The 18592-nt window shown below is 46.5% G+C and overlaps 1 protein-coding gene across 2 annotated transcripts in view; it reads left to right on the top strand.

The window, feature by feature from the left end:
• The window catches only part of PLK4 (polo like kinase 4), a 217631-nt gene that overhangs the window by 156728 nt on the left and 42311 nt on the right, over positions 1–18592 (top strand). For both annotated transcript variants that reach the window (XM_086962183.1, XM_086962182.1), the window contains exons 13-14: positions 8377–8509; positions 17466–17606. In XM_086962183.1, the coding sequence (XP_086818309.1) occupies positions 8377–8509; positions 17466–17606 (274 nt within the window). The remainder of the gene's footprint in view (positions 1–8376; positions 8510–17465; positions 17607–18592) is intronic.

The raw sequence follows: 18592 nt of genomic DNA, 5'->3' as shown, positions 1-18592 counted from the left end.
TCAAAAATAATCTCTTAAGTTGTCAAATCATGCAGACCCTGCAAGACACTTAAGAGAGAATTTAAAGACAAATAATGCAGCCTATATCCACAGGCTACACTGTCCAGTACTTCAACTAGAAATTCCACCAAACAACACCACACACAACCCAGCCTGCAGTTTCTACCATAGAGAAACTTGCCTCCAACAGTAAAAGACTCTAGAATGATAGAGAGGAAGGCATGGACAGACAAGCCCCATAGGCTGTCATTATGTGGCTTAAATAGGATACTGTGCCTTTAAGAGAACTTTCCAGAACTTTCTCCCAGTATCGCAGAATGCATAGCAGGTCCCTCTTACTTTCAGTTCTTTTTTACGGCGCCTGCTAACAGGACCCTGGCATTGAGCTCTCCCTTGTTTCAAGGGTTTATTGGATTTTTGTCACTTTTGTGTATAAAAGTGTTTGAGTTTAGCTTTCTTGGTGCTTTTCTTCTCTCCTGTGTGTTGGTTCAGGCGTTTTAGGGCTCTAAGAGGCCTGGTCTTATTGACAAGTGCCCAGCATGTGGAAGGAAGAAGGCCAAGAGTGATCCACATGGCGTCTGCATCGTCTGTCTCCCTGAAGAACATGTCCCTGAAGACTGTGACATCTGCCAGCAGTTTTCAGCAAGGACCCTGAGGGACAGGCTGAAGATTAGGCTTCAAGGCCTTGAAGAGAGACGTCTGCAGGCTGCAGGTGGGTCTGGGCAGGCTGGGAAGGTTCCCTCTGCTGAGGCCTCTGGGGGGCTCCCCAGAGGCAGGAAGGCCAGCAAACGGTCCCGATCTCCGTCGGCGTCAATTGCATCGACGACGTCGAGAGGGATGACGACGGTGTGTTCCCTGTCTCCCCGGGGCTCCGGGTCGAGAAGGCGTGACGACTCGACGTCGAAGGGCCTGGAGAGGCCGCCGTCGAAACCACCGTCGACGGCATCGTCGTCTACGTCGGAGTCGACCGATCGACGTCGAAGACGGAGCGCCAAGCATCGGCGCTCGCCGGCGAGGCGACACCGCCGATCGCCATCAAGACAACGGTCGACGTCGAGGGGCTCCTCGACGTCGAGGACCTCAAGAAGAAGGAATCGACGCTAGTCGTCGAGAACGGAACGTTCGACGTCGCGGAGGCGGCGTACGGCGTCACGAAAGAAGAGGTCGATGTCGCGGAGGCGGCGTTCGACGTCGTGGAAGAAGAGATAGACGTCGCGGAGGCGGCGTTCGACGCCGGAGTCGCGGAGGCGGCGTTCGACGCCGGAAAAGCGATGCTCAGCGTCGAGAAAGAAGAGATGGGCGTCTAGGAGTCGCTCCACCTCTCCTAAACGGCGTAAGAGGAGTTCTGGCCCCAGAAGTCAGACTGGATCTAGTGGAGGACGCAAGAGGAAGCGATCGCCTGCTGAAGGGGCTGGATCTCAGCCCCCTTCGCCGGGCTCGGTGTACTCGGTGGTATACACACCATCTCGGCCTAGGTCGCCACCTCCGCCTGTACCTAAGGAGGACCCTCCCACCAACCCTCCACTTCCACCAGGCAGACCACTGCCACCGCTTCCACCGCGTGGGCCTGCCCCTCGGTCGGTGATACCTCCGGTCCCTCCGCATGAGGTCCACGTCATTACCTCCTCTGCCAACACCTCCTAAGGGGACACAGAAACCTAGACCCCAGGAGGAACCGAGGAAGACTCCCCCACGGAAACCTGTGGAGCGGCCACGGGCTGGCAGATCTCGCTCTCGCTCTAGGAGGAAGGAGCGATCGCGCCACAGATCGTCCATGCGGTCGAGACGCCGCCATAGGAGGCACAGATCTCGCTCTCACACGAGGTCCTCAGGGACTACTCTCCGTTCTTGTCGGGATCACCGGACACGAGGGTGTCTCCGATTGATGACCTGGTGGCGTTCCATGATGTTCTTTTGCGAGGCGCTGCAAAGTTGGGCATATCTTTGACGGTGCCTACACCCAAGACATCAGTCATTTTCGAGACATTGCATCAGAAACACCTGTCTCGTCCACTGCTGCCTCTGGTGCCGGGCCTGGAGGAACCGGCCATGGCCCTTTTCCTCACCCCTGCGGTGACGAAGGCGACTCCATCGAGGTTGCTGAAAAAGTACCGGGCTCCCGATTCGGACCCGGCCTTTCTAAGGGCGGAACCTCCTCCGGATTCTGTGATTGTGACGGCGGCCCGCAAACAACATGCCACCACCCCGTCATCCACGGTTCCCCCGGATAAGGAGTCTAGATGGATGGATTCAGCAGGGAGGAAAGTGTGTGGAACATCGGCGACTTCTATGAAGGCTGCGAGTGCCACGGCTTTGTTGGGACTCTACGACCACGCCCTCTGGGACTCCCTCCAGCAGTTTGCGGAACACTTGCCTCGCGAGAAGCGGGAGGACTTCCAAGAAGTGCTGAATGAAGGGATGCTGGTGGCGAATCAGATTATCAGCGCTGCAGCAGACTCATCCCTATTAGCGGCACATGGTTTTTGCAATAGGGTTAACCAGCGACGTCACGCCTGGCTCCGCCTTACATCACTGAAACCGGACGCACAGCAGAGGGTAGCCAACCTTCCATTCTCTGGCGAGACCCTTTTTGGGAAACATGCGGATGACGAGATGGCCCGCATGAAGGCGGAGGCCGAAACGCGTGACGGCTGTGGGTCTGGAGAAGCCTAAAGAAACGAAGAAATCGTACCGCCCATTCCAACGGCGGGCAGAGGACGTGGCCAAGCTTCGGGACAGTCGCAACAACAACAACAGTTCCGTAAGCCGTTCCAGAAACGCCAGAAGGGCAGAGGAGGCCAGCAGTCGGCTCCAGCGACCAAGGGCCAGGCCGGGTCTAGGCCCTAGGAACCTACTTCCCCCGGATCTTTTACCCACTCCGGTAGGGGGAAGCATTACATTTTTTCTGGCAGAGTGGAGAAAAATTATTCAGGACAAGTGGGTGCTGAATATTGTTTGCAATGGATACAGTCTTCGGTTTACCAGCACGCCTTCGGCAATTCCACTGGTCAGCTCGCAGTTTCAGCTGCGCGAGCTTCAGGCAGAAGCGGATATCCTGTTAAAGAAAAGGGCGATAGAAGACTTACCTCTGTCTCAGAGAGGAAGAGGTCTGTACTCCCGGTTCTTCCTGGTTCGCAAGAAGGACAAGAACGAGTTCAGGCCCATTCTGGACTTGCGACAGGCAAACAAATGGATTCGCAGGGAAAAGTTTTGCATGTTGTCATTGCATCAGATTTATCCTCAGTTGCAACAGGGAGACTGGCTATGTGCTATAGACCTACAGGATGCGTACTTCCATGTGCCCATTGCACACAAACACAGGAAGTTCCTGCGGTTCCAAGTCGGCGCCAATCATTATCAATACACAGTACTCCCATTTGGACTAAAGTCTGCGCCGAGAACATTCTCAAAGTGCATGGCGGTGGTAGCAGCACACCTACGGAGGAACAAGGTGTTTGTCTACCCGTACCTGGACGATTGGTTGATCAAGGCATCCTCCTTCTCGGAAACGCGAGCACACTTCTAGAAGACATGCGTTCTCTTGAACAAGCTGGGGTTGCACATCAACATGTCCAAGTCTGTCCCGACTCCGGTCCAATGCATACAGTACTTGGGAGCCTCCATCAATACGCTGTCAGCAAGCGTGTCTCCTTCGGAAGAGCGACGATTATCTCTCCTTCGGAAGGCTCAGGCTCTTATGACCACTCCATCTACAACAGTGAGGACGGTATCTTCTCTACTGGGATCGATGGCCTCTTGTATCTTCCTGACGCCAATCGCACGGCTGCACATGACACTGCTGCAGGAGTGCTTGGAAGACCAGTGGGATCAGAGGAAAGGATCTTGGGACGACAAGATGCGACTGTCTCTGCATGCTCTTCAGTCTCTAAAGTGGTGGTGTTCAGCGGAGAATCTCCTCAGAGGGGTTCCCTTTCACAAGAACATTCCCTCGCAGACTGTCGTGACGGATCCTTCTCTCCTGCGGTGGGGAGCGCACTCCTGGAACCTACAGATTCAAGGAACGTGGTCACCGATGGAGGCCACGTATCACATCAATTTCCTGGAACTCAGAGCTGTTCACTTGGCACTGAAGGCCTTTCTTCCGTCCTTCCAGACCAACTCTCTGCTTGTACAGACGGACAATACCACCACGATGTATTACCTCAACAAGCAGGGGGGCTCAAGATCACGCACTCTGTCGCAGGAGGCGCAAGCGATCTGGAACTGGCTCCTAGCCAGAGGACTGACGATAATGGCTACCCATCTGCCAGGTGTGCAGAATGTTCAGGCAGACGCGTTGAGCAGACTGGTTCAGGAAAACCACGAATGGGTCCTAAACGACGAAGTACTAGGAGAAGTCTTGGCAAGGTGGGGAACTCCAGACGTAGATTTGTTCGCCACTGCCGAAAACAGCAAATGCAGAGACTTCGCCTCCCGGTACTACCAGCGGGGGACGCTGGGGAATGCGTTATGGATCAACTGGTGGAACAGCTTTCTGTACGCTTTTCCTCCCATTCCCCTGATACCGGCAGTGCTCATCAAGCTGGCCCGGTCCAGGGCTCGGATGATACTCATTGCCCCGGAATGGCCCAGACAGTGGTGGTTCACGGACCTGCTTCACCGGTCTCTCCTTTCTCACATTCGGCTGCCGTGCAGGCCGGACCTTCTCACGAAGTTTGGGGGACGGATGTTACACCCCAACCTCTTGTCTTTAGAGTTTGGCGGCATGGCTCCTGAGATAGTGCAATATGGCCATCTGAATCTGCCTGAGGATTGCATGAACATACTGAAGGAGTCTAAGAGACCTTCCACTCTGACTTCCTATGCTTACAAGTGGAAAAGGTTCTGTATCTGGTGCCAGTCTAAGAACCATGACCCGACGACGTGTAAGGAAGATGTAATCCTTCCTTACCTTCTACATTTGGCGCAGTCTGGACTTGATGTTCATTCCATTAAGGTTCATCTCGCTGCATTGACTGCCTACAGAAAATGCCCTTCACAGACTTCCTTTTTCCAGATCCCTGTGATCAAAGATTTTCTGGAAGGATTGAAGAAAGTATTCCCTCCTGTCAGGCTTCCTTCGCCTTCATCGGAACTGAATGTGGTGCTGTCCAATTTGATGAAGGAGCCTTTTGAACCTATTCATAAGGCTTTGTTGCAGCACCTGTCCTGGAAAGCGGCGTTCCTCGTGGCCGTTACATCGGCCCGCAGGGTGAGTGAAATTCAGGCGTTGTTGCCAAGAACCTTATACTGTATTTCATGCTGCTAAGGTTGTTATGCGTACTCACCCTAAATTTCTTCCCAAGGTTATTTCTGATTTTCATGTCAACCAGACCATAACTTTGCCTACGTTTTTTCAGAATCCTTCATCTCCAGCGGAAAGGTCTCTCCATTCCCTGGATGTTAGGAGGGTGTTGAAATTTTATCTGGATAAAACCAAAGATATTCGTAGGTCTGACCAGTTGTTTATTAATTATGGATCAGTCAGGACGGGTCTTGCTACCTCTGAGCAGTCCATTTCTAGGTGGATTGTGTCCTGCATACAATTGTGTTACCAAAAAGCTAATAAGACCTTAGGAGGTAAGCCTAAGGCTCATTCCACCAGGGGCAAAGCTGCCACGACAGCCTTGTTCCGTAACGTCCCGATAGCTGAAATCTGCAAAGCAGCCACTTGGAAGTCGGTTCATACCTTTGCTAAGCATTACTGTCTGGACATTGATGCCAGGGCAGATGCTCAGGTTGGACAGGCTTCGCTGCGGAATTTGTTCGCACAATAGTGGTGTTAATTTCTTTCTCCACCGCCGCTTTGGTGTGGGGATGGGCTTGCCATTCTATTCGCTAGATTGACTATACACAGAGATACCCTACTACAGAAGGAGTAGTTTCTGTCCTGTAACTCCAGTTCTGTAGTAGGGGTATCTCTGTTATAGTCATAAGCGCCCGCCCTACTCCCCGGTGGAGATGATTCTTCTTGTAAGGAATGCTACAGGTCTGGCGTGCTACGCCTTCAAAAAGAACTGAAAGTAAGAGGGACCTGCTATGCATTCTGGGATACTGGGAGAAAGTTCTGGAAAGTTCTCTTAAAGGCACAGTATCCTATTTAAGCCACATAATGACAGCCTATGGGGCTTGTCTGTCCATGCCTTCCTCTCTATCATTCCAGTCTTTTACTGGTGGAGGCAAGTTTCTCTATGGTAGAAACTGCAGGCTGGGTTGTGTGTGGTGGTGTTTGGTGGAATTTCTAGTTGAAGTACTGGACAGTGTAGCCTGTGGATATAGGCTGCATTATTTGTCTTTAAATTCTCTCTTAAGTGTCTTGCAGTTTCTGCATGATTTGACAACTTAAGAGATTATTTTTGATTGCCGGGTCCACGCACATGGGAGGGACTATTCACTAGATTATGACTAAAACAGAGATACCCCTACTACAGAACTGGAGTTACAGGACAGAAACTACTCCTTCCTTCAGTTATGTTTCATCCAGGTATCACTAGCACTAGTCTTCTGGTTTGTACTCCTACCTTGGTGGCTGACCTCTATCATTAACATGGGCTGTAGACTAGAACCTCTTCCAACCAAATTTCTATCCTCATCCCTCACATGTGGGCATCCCCAATGCTTTTTTTTACCCTGTTCCCATTCTTTCTGTAGACACCTTGTCTTCAGATTCCTGCGCGAGAGAAATCGAAATGTCCTTTTTTTTTTTTACTGCCCATGTCCCTGTACCTCTCACTAATTCACTTTGACATACATCACTCATTCTGCGGTGACCAATGTTGATTTAATCTAAAACTTCTCTTTAACCACCATGAATCCTATCTATTTCTCTTTGTAAGTTACGATGGGCTCCTGTTATTGTGTAAAGTGACATTGGCAGCCATAGCAGTATGCTTGGTGTTTTTACAGAATTTTTAGGAAGCAATCTTGAAGCAACTAAAATATACATGTGAAGCAGCGCTCTGTACTTTTCAGCATTAGAGTGCCAATACAGCATTATGTGACCAAAGGAGCAGTGCCTTATGCTAAAGCACAGATTGCTATCAAACCAGGCCCTTGGTTACTCTCAGCGGTGACTACATGCGAGCCAGGCAGAGGAGAGAGGACGGGGTGACTTTTGAAGGGAGCTTTGTATGAGTAGCTGAAGAACAGTTGATCACAGATCAAGCATATTATATTGTGGTTACTTTTAGATGTATTATTAGAACATTGAATTGTTGGATGCTCCATTGCAAACAATGGAGTGCTCGGGGCTTATAATGGCTGGTATAAGCCTGGAGCTCCAACATTCCAATGCTTCTTTGTTCACAGCTCTGGCTGTGAAAAAAGGCTTCAGGGAGCCTAAGGGGATTCCAATCCCCTCACGCTCCCATAAGGCTTTGTTTTATTTTTGTTAGAACATTCTGCCTTCTGGTGGAAGAATGTTCTAATAGCCTTATAGCCCTTCGTAGCTGGGCTATACTATTAAAGTCCCTCTCCCTTGTTAAAGGCCCAAACCGAACGCTGGAGAGGGCCTTTAATAGCTGGTATAGCCTTCTACGGCAGGCTATAAGGCTATAGTAGTGCTGTTAAGGGTAACCTGAATCAGTGCTTGAATAAAAGTCATACAAGTAATTTTGCTGGTGAATGTGTACTAGTGCATGAACAGTAACTATAAAAACAGGCACAAAGACAAACGTTTCATTGGTGTAAAAAAAAAGAGCCGTTTCAGAAACAATCGTGCTGGAAAATGCTGTAGTGCTAGAGTTCCGCTCTGATGGATTTATATCAACTTGTTCAGGAAGATAACTAGATTCTCTGAAGGTCTGAAAATTCCCTGTTCTGGTTGCTACAGCTATATTTTATTTCAGTGGCAAGTAAGGTTAAGTATTTGTGCTTAGTTTTCCATTTAGGTTTGTAAAAACTCTCCTCTTCGTTTGCTTCCATATTACCTTTGCAAATCATTTTATTGGTCAGTCTACTGAGCGTTCTGAATTATTTACCAATCTACAGACCGCTGTCAGAAAATACTACTGCATTTTCTTTGTTTGAAATTGTTATTCGGAGATAGAGCTCACTTACTTAAAACTATCATTAACTCATCGTGCAAGTATGGTCTAATTCCCCAGATTGTAAAAATATTTTGCATCTTATAAATTGCGCCATTTGGGTATTCAAAAATGTTACTTAATTACTTGCTTTGTGTTAGATCTTTAAGTGTCTGACAGAAACTGTGACCTGAATACAGTAATGTAGTAGCATTTGGAGGAGTTTCTTCTAGAAGTTATTCAACTTTCAGGTTGCTGTCCTGTAAAATGAAGCAGTTGCCTTAATAGCAACATTTATTATAGCCTTTGTGTGACTTTTTTATGCTGATTGGTCTGCAACTTATTTCTCCAGGAGACCCATTAACGTAGATTCTCCAAAGGTTGTGGCTGAAGATGAGTCGGCACAGAGAGAACACCTATCATCGAATCGTCCATCTGCAGGCAGTTCAGTATCCCCTGGCCAATCGCCCATCCAGACGCCCTCGGTCAGTAAACGAGTCCTCCTAAACTTTATCATGAGCATTTTTTATCATCCGCATTTTAGGGGCAATGGAGACTAAAGTGCAACAATATATTTGTAATAACATACAAGTAGACTCCTATATTTCAGGTCGGCTCAACTATTTATGTTCATTACTGCAACAATGTTAACATTTCACATGGTGTTAATGTATGCAGATTAAACACTATTTTATGCTCTGTACTTCACTGAAGTGAAAAATATCAAGATGCTGGTGTAATTGAAAAGTCAGATGCTGGCCTCCCAAATGGAAAATTCATTTAAAAAGTACTTTGACTTTTAATGAGAGTTGACATTCAGATTTGGAAATATTATTTAACTTTATTGCAGTTTGGATATAGCTGCACCACAAATGAATTTCTTTAGGACTGGAGTTATCCTGTGCTGATTCCATGGGAGGGTAGATGTTTAATCGTGCTAGAAATGCACATTTCTTACAAGAGCATGGTTAACCATGTTACCAGACCACTAGAGCCTCCTTCAGAAATTCATTGCAAGCCTAGCTCCCAACAAAGTTGATGCTAAAGGTGCACGAAAGAGAAATAAAAGGAAAGGCACATACGCTTGGTTGAACTATTGACTAAATAGTAACTAACATCCTTGATTGCCTTTTGCTGCGCCTGGAGCTGCTCTTGCGACCTAGCTCAAAGGAGACCTGAGCAGCACCAGGATCGGAAAGGGAACTGTGTTCAGCGATGTTTATTTTACAAAGATTTTGGAAACTGCTAAAAAAAAAATATAAGTAAAATCAACAGCACACGACTGTATTAAGCCAGATCTTTGTGTTTTTTAACTGCTATACCAAAAGGTTATCACATGAGAGAGAAATGGAACTCCTTTGGTGCGATCCAGGCCTAGTTTTTAGTCTCATTTTAAGCCACATTGTGGGAAAAAAGGAGGTGAAGACTAAGTAGGAATCATTTAACTAATAGCCTGGTGTCTCAGATATGGCTATCTTTGCGGTGTGTTTCCCAGGAAGACATTTCTGTGCAGATCCTAGCATTTGAGACTGGCGTTCTCAGTCTGGGGTTGTGTGCTACATAAAGAGGTACCTACCTGTCATAGATGCCTGCACTGATATGCCCTTTGGGTGGCAGCAATCTCCACTGCAGTGAAATATTTGACATGCGAATGACAACTACGCTAGTGGCTGAAAAAAGTGTCTGTCTTTGTAATGCAATACATAAATATAGATTGTACAGTAATTCAAAGTTTATTATCCCGTCAGCTTTTTCAGGCAGTTGCTCCTGGTACTGCTATGTAAATAAACGGTTCTGTTCAACTGAAAGGACGAAAGGATGTACAAAGTAATACACTTGTGATACTTTTCTTCGAAGCAGCTAGTGCAAAACTGACCTAGGATGAATACATTTGGGAGTTGTATTAAGTTGTGTTAGCCAGTTTTAACTCATTGTAGTTTGAGTTTAGTAGTTTTAGTCAAATCAAATCATCTTTATTCGGTTTCCGTTTTTTTGAAGACCATAAAAGTACATAAAAACACAATAAATAATTAAAAGTTACATTCAATTTGAATCGGACGGTACATAGGAACTATTGTTAGACTTCCATCTTATATCAGATATCAAAACAGGGTTCACCATCAGGAATTATAAGTTCAATCGATGCCTAATACAAAGTTTGAGATACTGAACAACCGATTTAGTCATCATGTTGTTTTCCAAAAATTGTAATGCCAAATAGGCTGGGCGGCATCTGCGAATTTTTAGAACTTTTAATACTGGTAATATCCATCGTCTGCGTAATGGAGTATAAAATTTACAAAAGAATAAAACATGGATTGTGGACTGTGATGACATTGAATCACAAGGGCATACTGAGGTGTTATGTGTCCAGTCATTTTGTTTGGGAAACAAAACCAAGTAGTGATATAAATTCAACCTAAAACGAGTAAGAAGAAGTTTTTCAAATTGTGTTAAATCATACTGCAGATAGGGTTGGATGGTAGGAACCAGCTGAATTAATAAACAATGCTGAACTGATGGCTTCCCTATTTCTGTCAGCAGCCGAAGTTGAGATAAATGTGACATACAAAGTATTTTGAGATCTTTTTTTGATATGTCTGTTACTGACGGTGGATCATCAAAAAACCTCGGGAAACCAATGTCTGTAAAAAAGGATTCCACGTAAGCCAACCATTTTATCTTTCTCTTGTTGTCTAATTTCAGACAGTCCTGAATTATTATTCTTGTGAGCTGGCACTCGTCCGTGGCCCATATTCTACGCCATAACATGATGGGTTGGATTTTGATGATATCGGAGATGAAGTCAACCCCGAGTTCGAGGTGACAACCATATGTGGTTGTGCTTCTCGGGACGGCCAGTAAAAATCTGAGAAAAGAATTTTCCACTTTTTGGATTTGTTCGACGTTTGTCATTCCCCATACCCCTGCTCCGAAAGTTGCAGTACTTATGCATTTGGCTTTATAGATTTTAATCATTTCGGTCGGAGGTCTTTTTCCGAGACGAAGAGAGAAGGCTTTTAATGCACCGACTGTTCTTATGAGGGACAGTTTACGGGAGTGGACTGCTTCTTTCCAGTTGAAAGCCTCGTCCATGGTGATGCCTAGGTAAGGGTACGTGTTTGTTCTTTCAAGGGGTAGATTGTCTACGTAGATAGTTTTTGCTTTTTTCCCCTTGGTGCCCACATGCATCACATACGTTTTTTTTATGTTAATTTTCAAATTTAAGCTGGTCATGAAGGAGCAATAATGATTTAGAGCCCGTTGAAGTTGGACAGGAGTTTGTACGAGGATTACCGCGTCGTCGGCGTATAATAACGCAGGAATCTGGCGACGACCGGCTTCAGGGAGATCTTTTACATCCTTTAACATTGCGCTCTCGAGGCCATTGGTATAAAGCGTGAATAAGAAGGGGGCCAGTACGCACCCTTGTCTGACCCCCTTCTGTATGGGAAAGCTGTCTGTCAATTGTCCACCTGTCCCGAATCTAACCTTTCCCGTGGCTCCTGTATATAGTTCGCGGAGAAAGTCAACTATTGATGGTTCAATCCCCATTTGCAGCATTATTGTCCAGAGTTTAGAATGTTGCACACAGTCAAATGCTGCAGTTAGGTCGACGTAAACCATGTGTAGGGAAGATTTTTTTGCGTTTACGTATTTTCCGACCAACAGTGTTAAGTTTAGCACTTGATCCACTGTACTCAGTCCTGCCCTAAATCCGTATTGCAGATCTGAGAGCACGCCATGTTCTTTCGACCACTCCTGGAGACGATCGAGAAGTATACGCCCCGCCATCTTTCCTATCGAGTCCAGGAGGGAAATTGGGCGATAGCATGAAGGACTGTCCCTGTTGCCCTTCTTAAAAATGGGGACGAGTATCGAAGTGGACCAGGAATCGGGGAGGTTAGTGTTCTTTGCCGCGTTCAATACTTTGGTAAGGAGGGGGGACCAGAGGTCAGGTAAAAACTTATATAAGTCCATTGGGACCGAATCAGGTCCTGGTGCTTTTCCTGTTTTGGCCATCTTTATGGCTTTTGTCGTTTCGCTCAATGTGAAGTGAATAGCTATTGGGTAATTCACGGGAAGACGAGACTTCTGGGCGGTTAGGTCTGCAGATGTATCCTCACCAAATACTCCTGAAAAATGTTGCACCCAGTCCTGTGCATTTATAGCTACATCCAGGGACGGATCATCATTATTGTCTCTTAAGAAGGGTTTTTTTACTATCTCCCAGAAAGTTGAGCTGTCTTTTAGGGAGCTACTTTTCAGTAGTTGTATCCAGAGATTTGCTTTAAGGTCCTTTTTCCTTTTCCTGATTGCTAGCTTATAAATTTTTCGTAGGTTTATTACCTCTTGTCTGTTTGTCTTTTTTTGTTAGGGCCCTCTTTAGTTCTGAGTAGGCTTTGGTACATTCTGTGTCAAACCATCCCGTTCTTATTGCCTTATTGGAATTATAAGGTTTAGTTAGTTCATTTCTTATGTTCAGCACAATCTCTTCGTAATTAGCCATGATCTCTGATGAAGATGTCAAGGGATCTAGGCACTTATCAATTTGATTTTTACACGTGTTAATTATTCGTGTACTGACAGCTTCTTGATCTATTTTGCTCCATTTGAGGGTATATCCATTTAGTCTATCCAATGTTAGAACTTCCTGATTGAGCAAACCGAAATTGACCTTGTCTTTTTTCGTTCGGTGTATCAGTTCTTGATAGGTCAATCTTAATGGAAAATGGTCACGGAGTACGTTATTGAGCACCTTGAAGGTCTTGATACGTGTGGCTTTGTTGGTAGATATTAATATATAGTCAATTAAAGTTTCGAGACCTCTTCCATGAAAAGTGGGAGTGAATTGAGTTATAGGAGTTTTTAACAGGTTGGCAAACCCTATATCTAGTTCGGCCATGATGGCCTGCATATTGTTACCTTCGGTGGTATGGGAGAAGTGGGTGAGGCAGTGTCCTTGTTCGTCTGGGGTCCCACAAATGAAGGTGTTGTTTTCATTGCATATGTGAAGGTTAAAATCTCCTCCCCAGATTATTGTATGAGATACCTTGGCATGCTTTATTTTGAGATCGTTGGTCTGGTTCAGAATTTCATTTAGGGTGTTGGTCAACTCCGTCGTATTCATATTATTGTAAAAGTTTATGATGGTATAGACCTCACGATTGATTCCTTGAAGGTTGATGATTTGAAAGTTCTGATGAAGTACTGTGAGAGTTGTTTCAAGACGTGGCCAGAGGTTAGAAACGTATACTGTTAATCCTCCTTTGCTTCTCCCTGAGTTTGATCTTATTGCTTGAGAGAAGAATGTTTTATATCCCAATAAATGGATTGGATTGTTAAGCCATGTCTCCTGAAGACAGATTACATCATTTGATTTAATCAGGTCAAGGAAGCTTTTTTCAGCATGTTTGGTCGCTAGTCCAGCAACATTCCAGAAGAGCACCCTCTTGTCGGGGTTCTCTGGGGTTGCAGTAGATGTCAAATTCTGAGCCGTAGTTTCTTCGTGTTGGATGGATTGCAGATCGAATGTCGTATTTAGGACAGTTGCCTGCATCTTTTGGGGTGCTTGTATTGTTGATGAGGGTCGCGTATACACCTTGGAAAGGCATTGTAAATCATGTGCCATGTTTACCTTGATTTGGGGTTTTTGCATCGTAGTTAGTTCGTTTGTCCTAGTCTTTAGCATGGGGTGTTCTTTATTAGGTGAGTTGCTTGAGGGGAGACTTGCTACGTTGTTTGGTGGAAGACTGTTTTCCGACAAAGTCTTATCATTAATCCGTGGTGATGGTCAGTCGACCATCTCTAGACAACTATAGGTGTTAAAGGTTGGTATTCCGGCCCATGGTTCCCTCTGTTGTATTTGGTGAGCCCTCCTGTCGTAGGTGTTCCATTCATCTCGATCTTTATGGTCATACCCCCAATCTCCTTGGAATCTGCTCCCTTGGTTGTTTCCAAAGCCCCAGTCGCCCTGATTCCTGCTACTTTGCTCGTAGTGATTCCAGGACCAATTTGATGGCCAGTTAGAGTCCTCGGCATGATGACCTTGTCGAGGGTAGAAGAAAGATAAGCGTTTGGTTTTAATTCCGCCACTACCTTCCAATGAATCCCAGGAGCATATGTAGTCCACGGCACGGGGATTTTCAAGGTTGACTATAATGCAGTCGCCAGGGATCGTTTTTGGTTGATGACCTATCCATGAAACCCTTCTAACTGTGGTGATTCTGGTTATATTATTGGGATGATTAGGTCTGTTGATGTTCAGCCAGTACCGGGTTTTGTTTAACAGAGACCAGGTTGGTTCGTCTGTATCGTTGCTTAGTTCTGGGACCCCTGTTAGAATGACTACAAAGGGGGCAGCCTCCGTGGGGAGGTTAGCTGACTTGGTCCATCTTTTTTTGGTCGTTCTGGTTTGTTAAAGTGCCTTTGTGTGCGGTCGGGCTGAGAGGCTGAAGATGCAGATGGTCTGGGAGACGCAATTACTGGGGGGGGGGGCTTTAGCTGAGGGAGCACTTACTGATGGTTGGTTTTGTCTGCCTGGTGCTGTTTTAGGGGGTTCTTGAAGAGGCTCAGTTTTAATTGAAGAGGTGTAATTTTTGGAATTTTTCTCTGATTTACCTGTTTTTGTATTTAGAGTGTTTGCTGTGATTGAGTTGTTGTCTAATTGTTTTGAATTATTAGCAGAACTAGGGTTTCCAGTTGGGGCTTTAGGCCCTGCCGATGTTGATGGATCTAAAAGTCTTGGAATTGTGGGTTTTTTTGAAAGGGCGATTAATATCGCTACTTGTTTTTCTATCAGCTCTAAGCTTTTTTGGATAGGTTGTAGCTGATATTTTACTATTTCCGCTATTTCTTTTGTTAGAGAGGATAGAGTCTTATCGTTGTTCAAGTTTCTGACTCGCGGTGGTGCTGTTTTTTTATGATGAGTTTGATTAGGATTGGTTCCATTATTGTGATCTTCTATTGTAAGTACGTTTGTATTGATGTTACTGTTATGTACTGTCACTGCTGTGGTGGTGATATTGTTTGAACTCTGGAATTTATTTGTGTCACAGAGATTGGATGGTAGATTAGATTCAGAGGTCACAGCATCTGTTTTTGCGTGGTTTCCTGGTTGAGTTTCTTTGCACGTTGGATGTTTCGGGATTGCTCCTTCCCTTATCCCTCTAGTTTCGCTCTGTATGGGATCGTTTTGAGGTAACTGCGGACTTGCAAAAATATCAGGGGTTTGTTCAAGGCCCTGGGACAGTTGTGAGTCAGACATTTGTAAGGATACCGACAAATCAACAGTATTTGGAATTACTTGAATATCAACTTGTGAATCTAATGTAGTGATATTATTATGAGATTGTGTACTTGGTGTTCGTGCTTGTGCCAACAGACCCATTGATGAGCGTCTTGCTTGCTCAAGTTCGTAAGAAACACGTCTGTCGATCAGCATAACAGTGTGATCTATTGTTTGGTTCACCTTGGTGATGAATTGATCTATGGGGCCTGTAGAAGTCGTCATATTTTTCAATGTTTTACTCCTGGAGCCTCTTGTAGACATTATGTTTGGTTTGACCAGGTAAGTGATAGATGATGGATTGCTCTTAATGAGGAGAGGTGAGTGCTAAGCAGTTCCTCCCCAAAAAGCGCGTGTAGGTTGTGGATTTGTTTTACCTGATAGCAGATGTTAGGGGGGTGGACCCAGCCCAGTCTCCTCCGGTCTGTGACGGGCTAGGACGGGCCCACCCTTGGCCCAGGCTTCGCCCAGCGTCCCGCGAGAGGGAACAGTGACGCTCTTTATGCGCCTCCTGGCGCGGCGTGCTGGGGGTGTGGCTGGAGACCTCGAGGGCTGCCGGGAATTGTAGGCAGCCCCTCGCCTCGCTCCACTCGGCGGCCCCGCTGTCAGGTGTAGGGAAACAGCAGGACGGCGGGAGGGAGACGGTGGGGGGTCTCTACAGCCCAAAGATAGGTTTGTTGAGGGGAGCCTTCCCCTTTCGGCGCAATGCAGTGCAGGTCAGAACAGCGAGAGTCAGGTACGGCCAAAACAGCGTGTCACTGCTCCATGTAGCAGTGACGCCCTTTATGCGCCTCCTAGCGCGGCGTGCTGGGGGTGTGGCTGGAGACCTCGAGGGCTGCCGGGAGTTGTAGGCAGCCCCTCGCCTCACTCGGCGGCCCCGCTGTCAGGTGTAGGGAAACAGCAGGACGGCGGGAGGGGGACGGTGGGGGGGTCTCTACAGCCCAAAGATAGGTTTGTTGAGGGGAGCCTTCCCCTTTCGGCGCAATGCAGTGCAGGTCAGAACAGCTAGAGTCAGGTACGGCCAAAACAGCGTGTCACTGCTCCATGTAGCAGTGACGCCCTTTATGCGCCTCCTGGCGCGGCGTGCTGGGGGTGTGGCTGGAGACCTCGAGGGCTGCCGGGGGTTGTAGGCAGCCCCTCGCCTCGCTCCACTCGGCGGCCCCGCTGTCAGGTGTAGGGAAACAGCAGGACGGCGGGAGGGAGACTGTGGGGGGTCTCTACAGCCCAAAGATAGGTTTGTTGAGGGGAGCCTTCCCCTTTCGGCGCAATGCAGTGCAGGTCAGAACAACGAGAGTCAGGTACGGCCAAAACAGCGTGTCCAGTCTTAGTCTATTTAGCTGCTTTGTCTGTATAACTATTTGAGTTTGATGGTTAGGGCTGAAAGATACTGATACAAATGTGTGATCCCTTCTGGCGTGGAAACAGAAGTTCATAAGATTAACACTGAAAATGCTGTGGAGGAACTGTGTAGAACATGAAGTCACAAGTTGCATTCCTAGTCTCCGCCTTTCCAACTCCTCTGATTTGCTAGAACAACACAATTTCCAGAACACACTCAATTGTTAAGGGTGGGACACAGACTAATTTCGAAGCATGTGCACATACTGGTTCCAAGAGAGAAATTCCGACTGAGGCACAGCACCATCCAGGTCAGTCTCTAAACAATGACTCTGCTCTTGTGTTGCTATACCTAGCCATATGATGGTTGTGACGGAGCATATAGATGTTGTTTCTGGGGCATTTAAGGCTATACCTGGGAATGTAATGGCACCAGGCCTCATTGTTGCCCCTAGTGTTTGATCGCTTTACCTTTGGCCTAGTTTGGTTGCACCACTGGTTTACTATTACTGCACTGTAATTAAAATATGGGTGGAATTTTAACAGTTTTAACTACTGTAAAATGTTTCAACTTTGCCTAACTTTTATATCTTTAAAAATATCTCTTCTGGAATGTTAACAGGACCAAGGTTCATGTGACATAGCTTCCTATGATGTAAACGTCAAAGTTTGTGAGGTCACTTCCTGTGATGTATGGGGGGGGGGTCAGTGTGTCAGGACTCATTTCCGCTACCCCAGGCATTTTGATGAATTGACGTCTTATACTCACAGGGGTGAATATTAGCATCTTTTTACCAGCTTTTCTCTCGTTATAGATGATTTCGTATGAAGGATCTGTATGTTCATCTGTGGCAGCAAAAAGCAGCACTTCATCCACTCCCAAAAACACATGCACTCCAGATCCAGGTCAAGTTCTTAAGTCGGTTTTTGTGGAAAATGTGGGCTGGGCTTCTCAGGTAAGTTCAGAATTACTGATAAAGGGCTAAAAATAATAATTCTATTAGGTCTGGTTGTTTAGCAGACTAATGCCACTGCATGGGTCTGTTTGACTCCACAGTCACCTGTTCAAATCCTGGTGGATTCATTCAGCCTTTTCATCCTTGTGATGTTGATAAAATGAGTACTGTTTCATTGCATAATAAAAATGTGTTCCCAATCGTAGGATCTGCACTGATGGTCATAAATGTTATAATAATTCTTTGCTACTTGCGGTGACCCCAGAACACTCACATCTAGCATCAGGGGAGTGTGAAATAGAATCATCAAAACCCTGTTCAAAGCAAAATTTTCGGAATGTTCGATTGTTTAATAGTAGAACTTCTTTCTTAAAACTACATTGCAGCATCTGAAGGGCCAGCGGTTGCCTTGCACGCTAAATAAATTAGGAGGAAAAAACTGCCTGACAAGCCTATTTTGTATTGATTTGAAAGCGCCCTGTTTGTCTAAGGTTCTAATGGCTCCGAGGAGAAGCTAGAGAGCTGGGTCGCAAGATGGCCACCTTTCGGTGAGGCTCTCCTGGCCAAGTCAGCAGTCGGTCAGGACAGAAATTTTGCCTTTAACTGCCCAGTTCTGCACCCCCATGCTGGGGCATATTTGATTATGGGGCCAAGATACTGGTGAGGCCATTCGCAACCTGATGCTGCTATCTTTGTCAACCTTGAGGCCATGTCTCGACTGCAGCCTATTGTCCCTTGGTATGCAAGCCTGTGTGCTCCTGCACCGGTGGCTATTGTTGATGACCCATGGACTCTGTGGCTGCGTGAGCGCTGTCCATCGGTAAAGCCGTTGAGGGCACTTTAGGAGACTGGGGTGGCTGTGTAAAGCAGCTAGAGGACTGGTGTCTGTGCTCCTGACATTGTCGGAGGCGTGGAGCCTGCCAGAGTTTGTTGTGCTGAGAAATCTGAAGGTGAAGTTCTGACCTCTAGGGCGGCGAGCTGTGGTG

Source organism: Lissotriton vulgaris, chromosome 3_1 (genome assembly GCF_964263255.1).
Source record: "Lissotriton vulgaris chromosome 3_1, aLisVul1.2, whole genome shotgun sequence".
Classification (NCBI taxonomy): Eukaryota; Metazoa; Chordata; class Amphibia; order Caudata; family Salamandridae; genus Lissotriton; species Lissotriton vulgaris.
The sequence above is the reverse complement of the archived record's forward strand: the minus strand, read 5'-3'. Positions and strand labels throughout refer to the sequence as shown.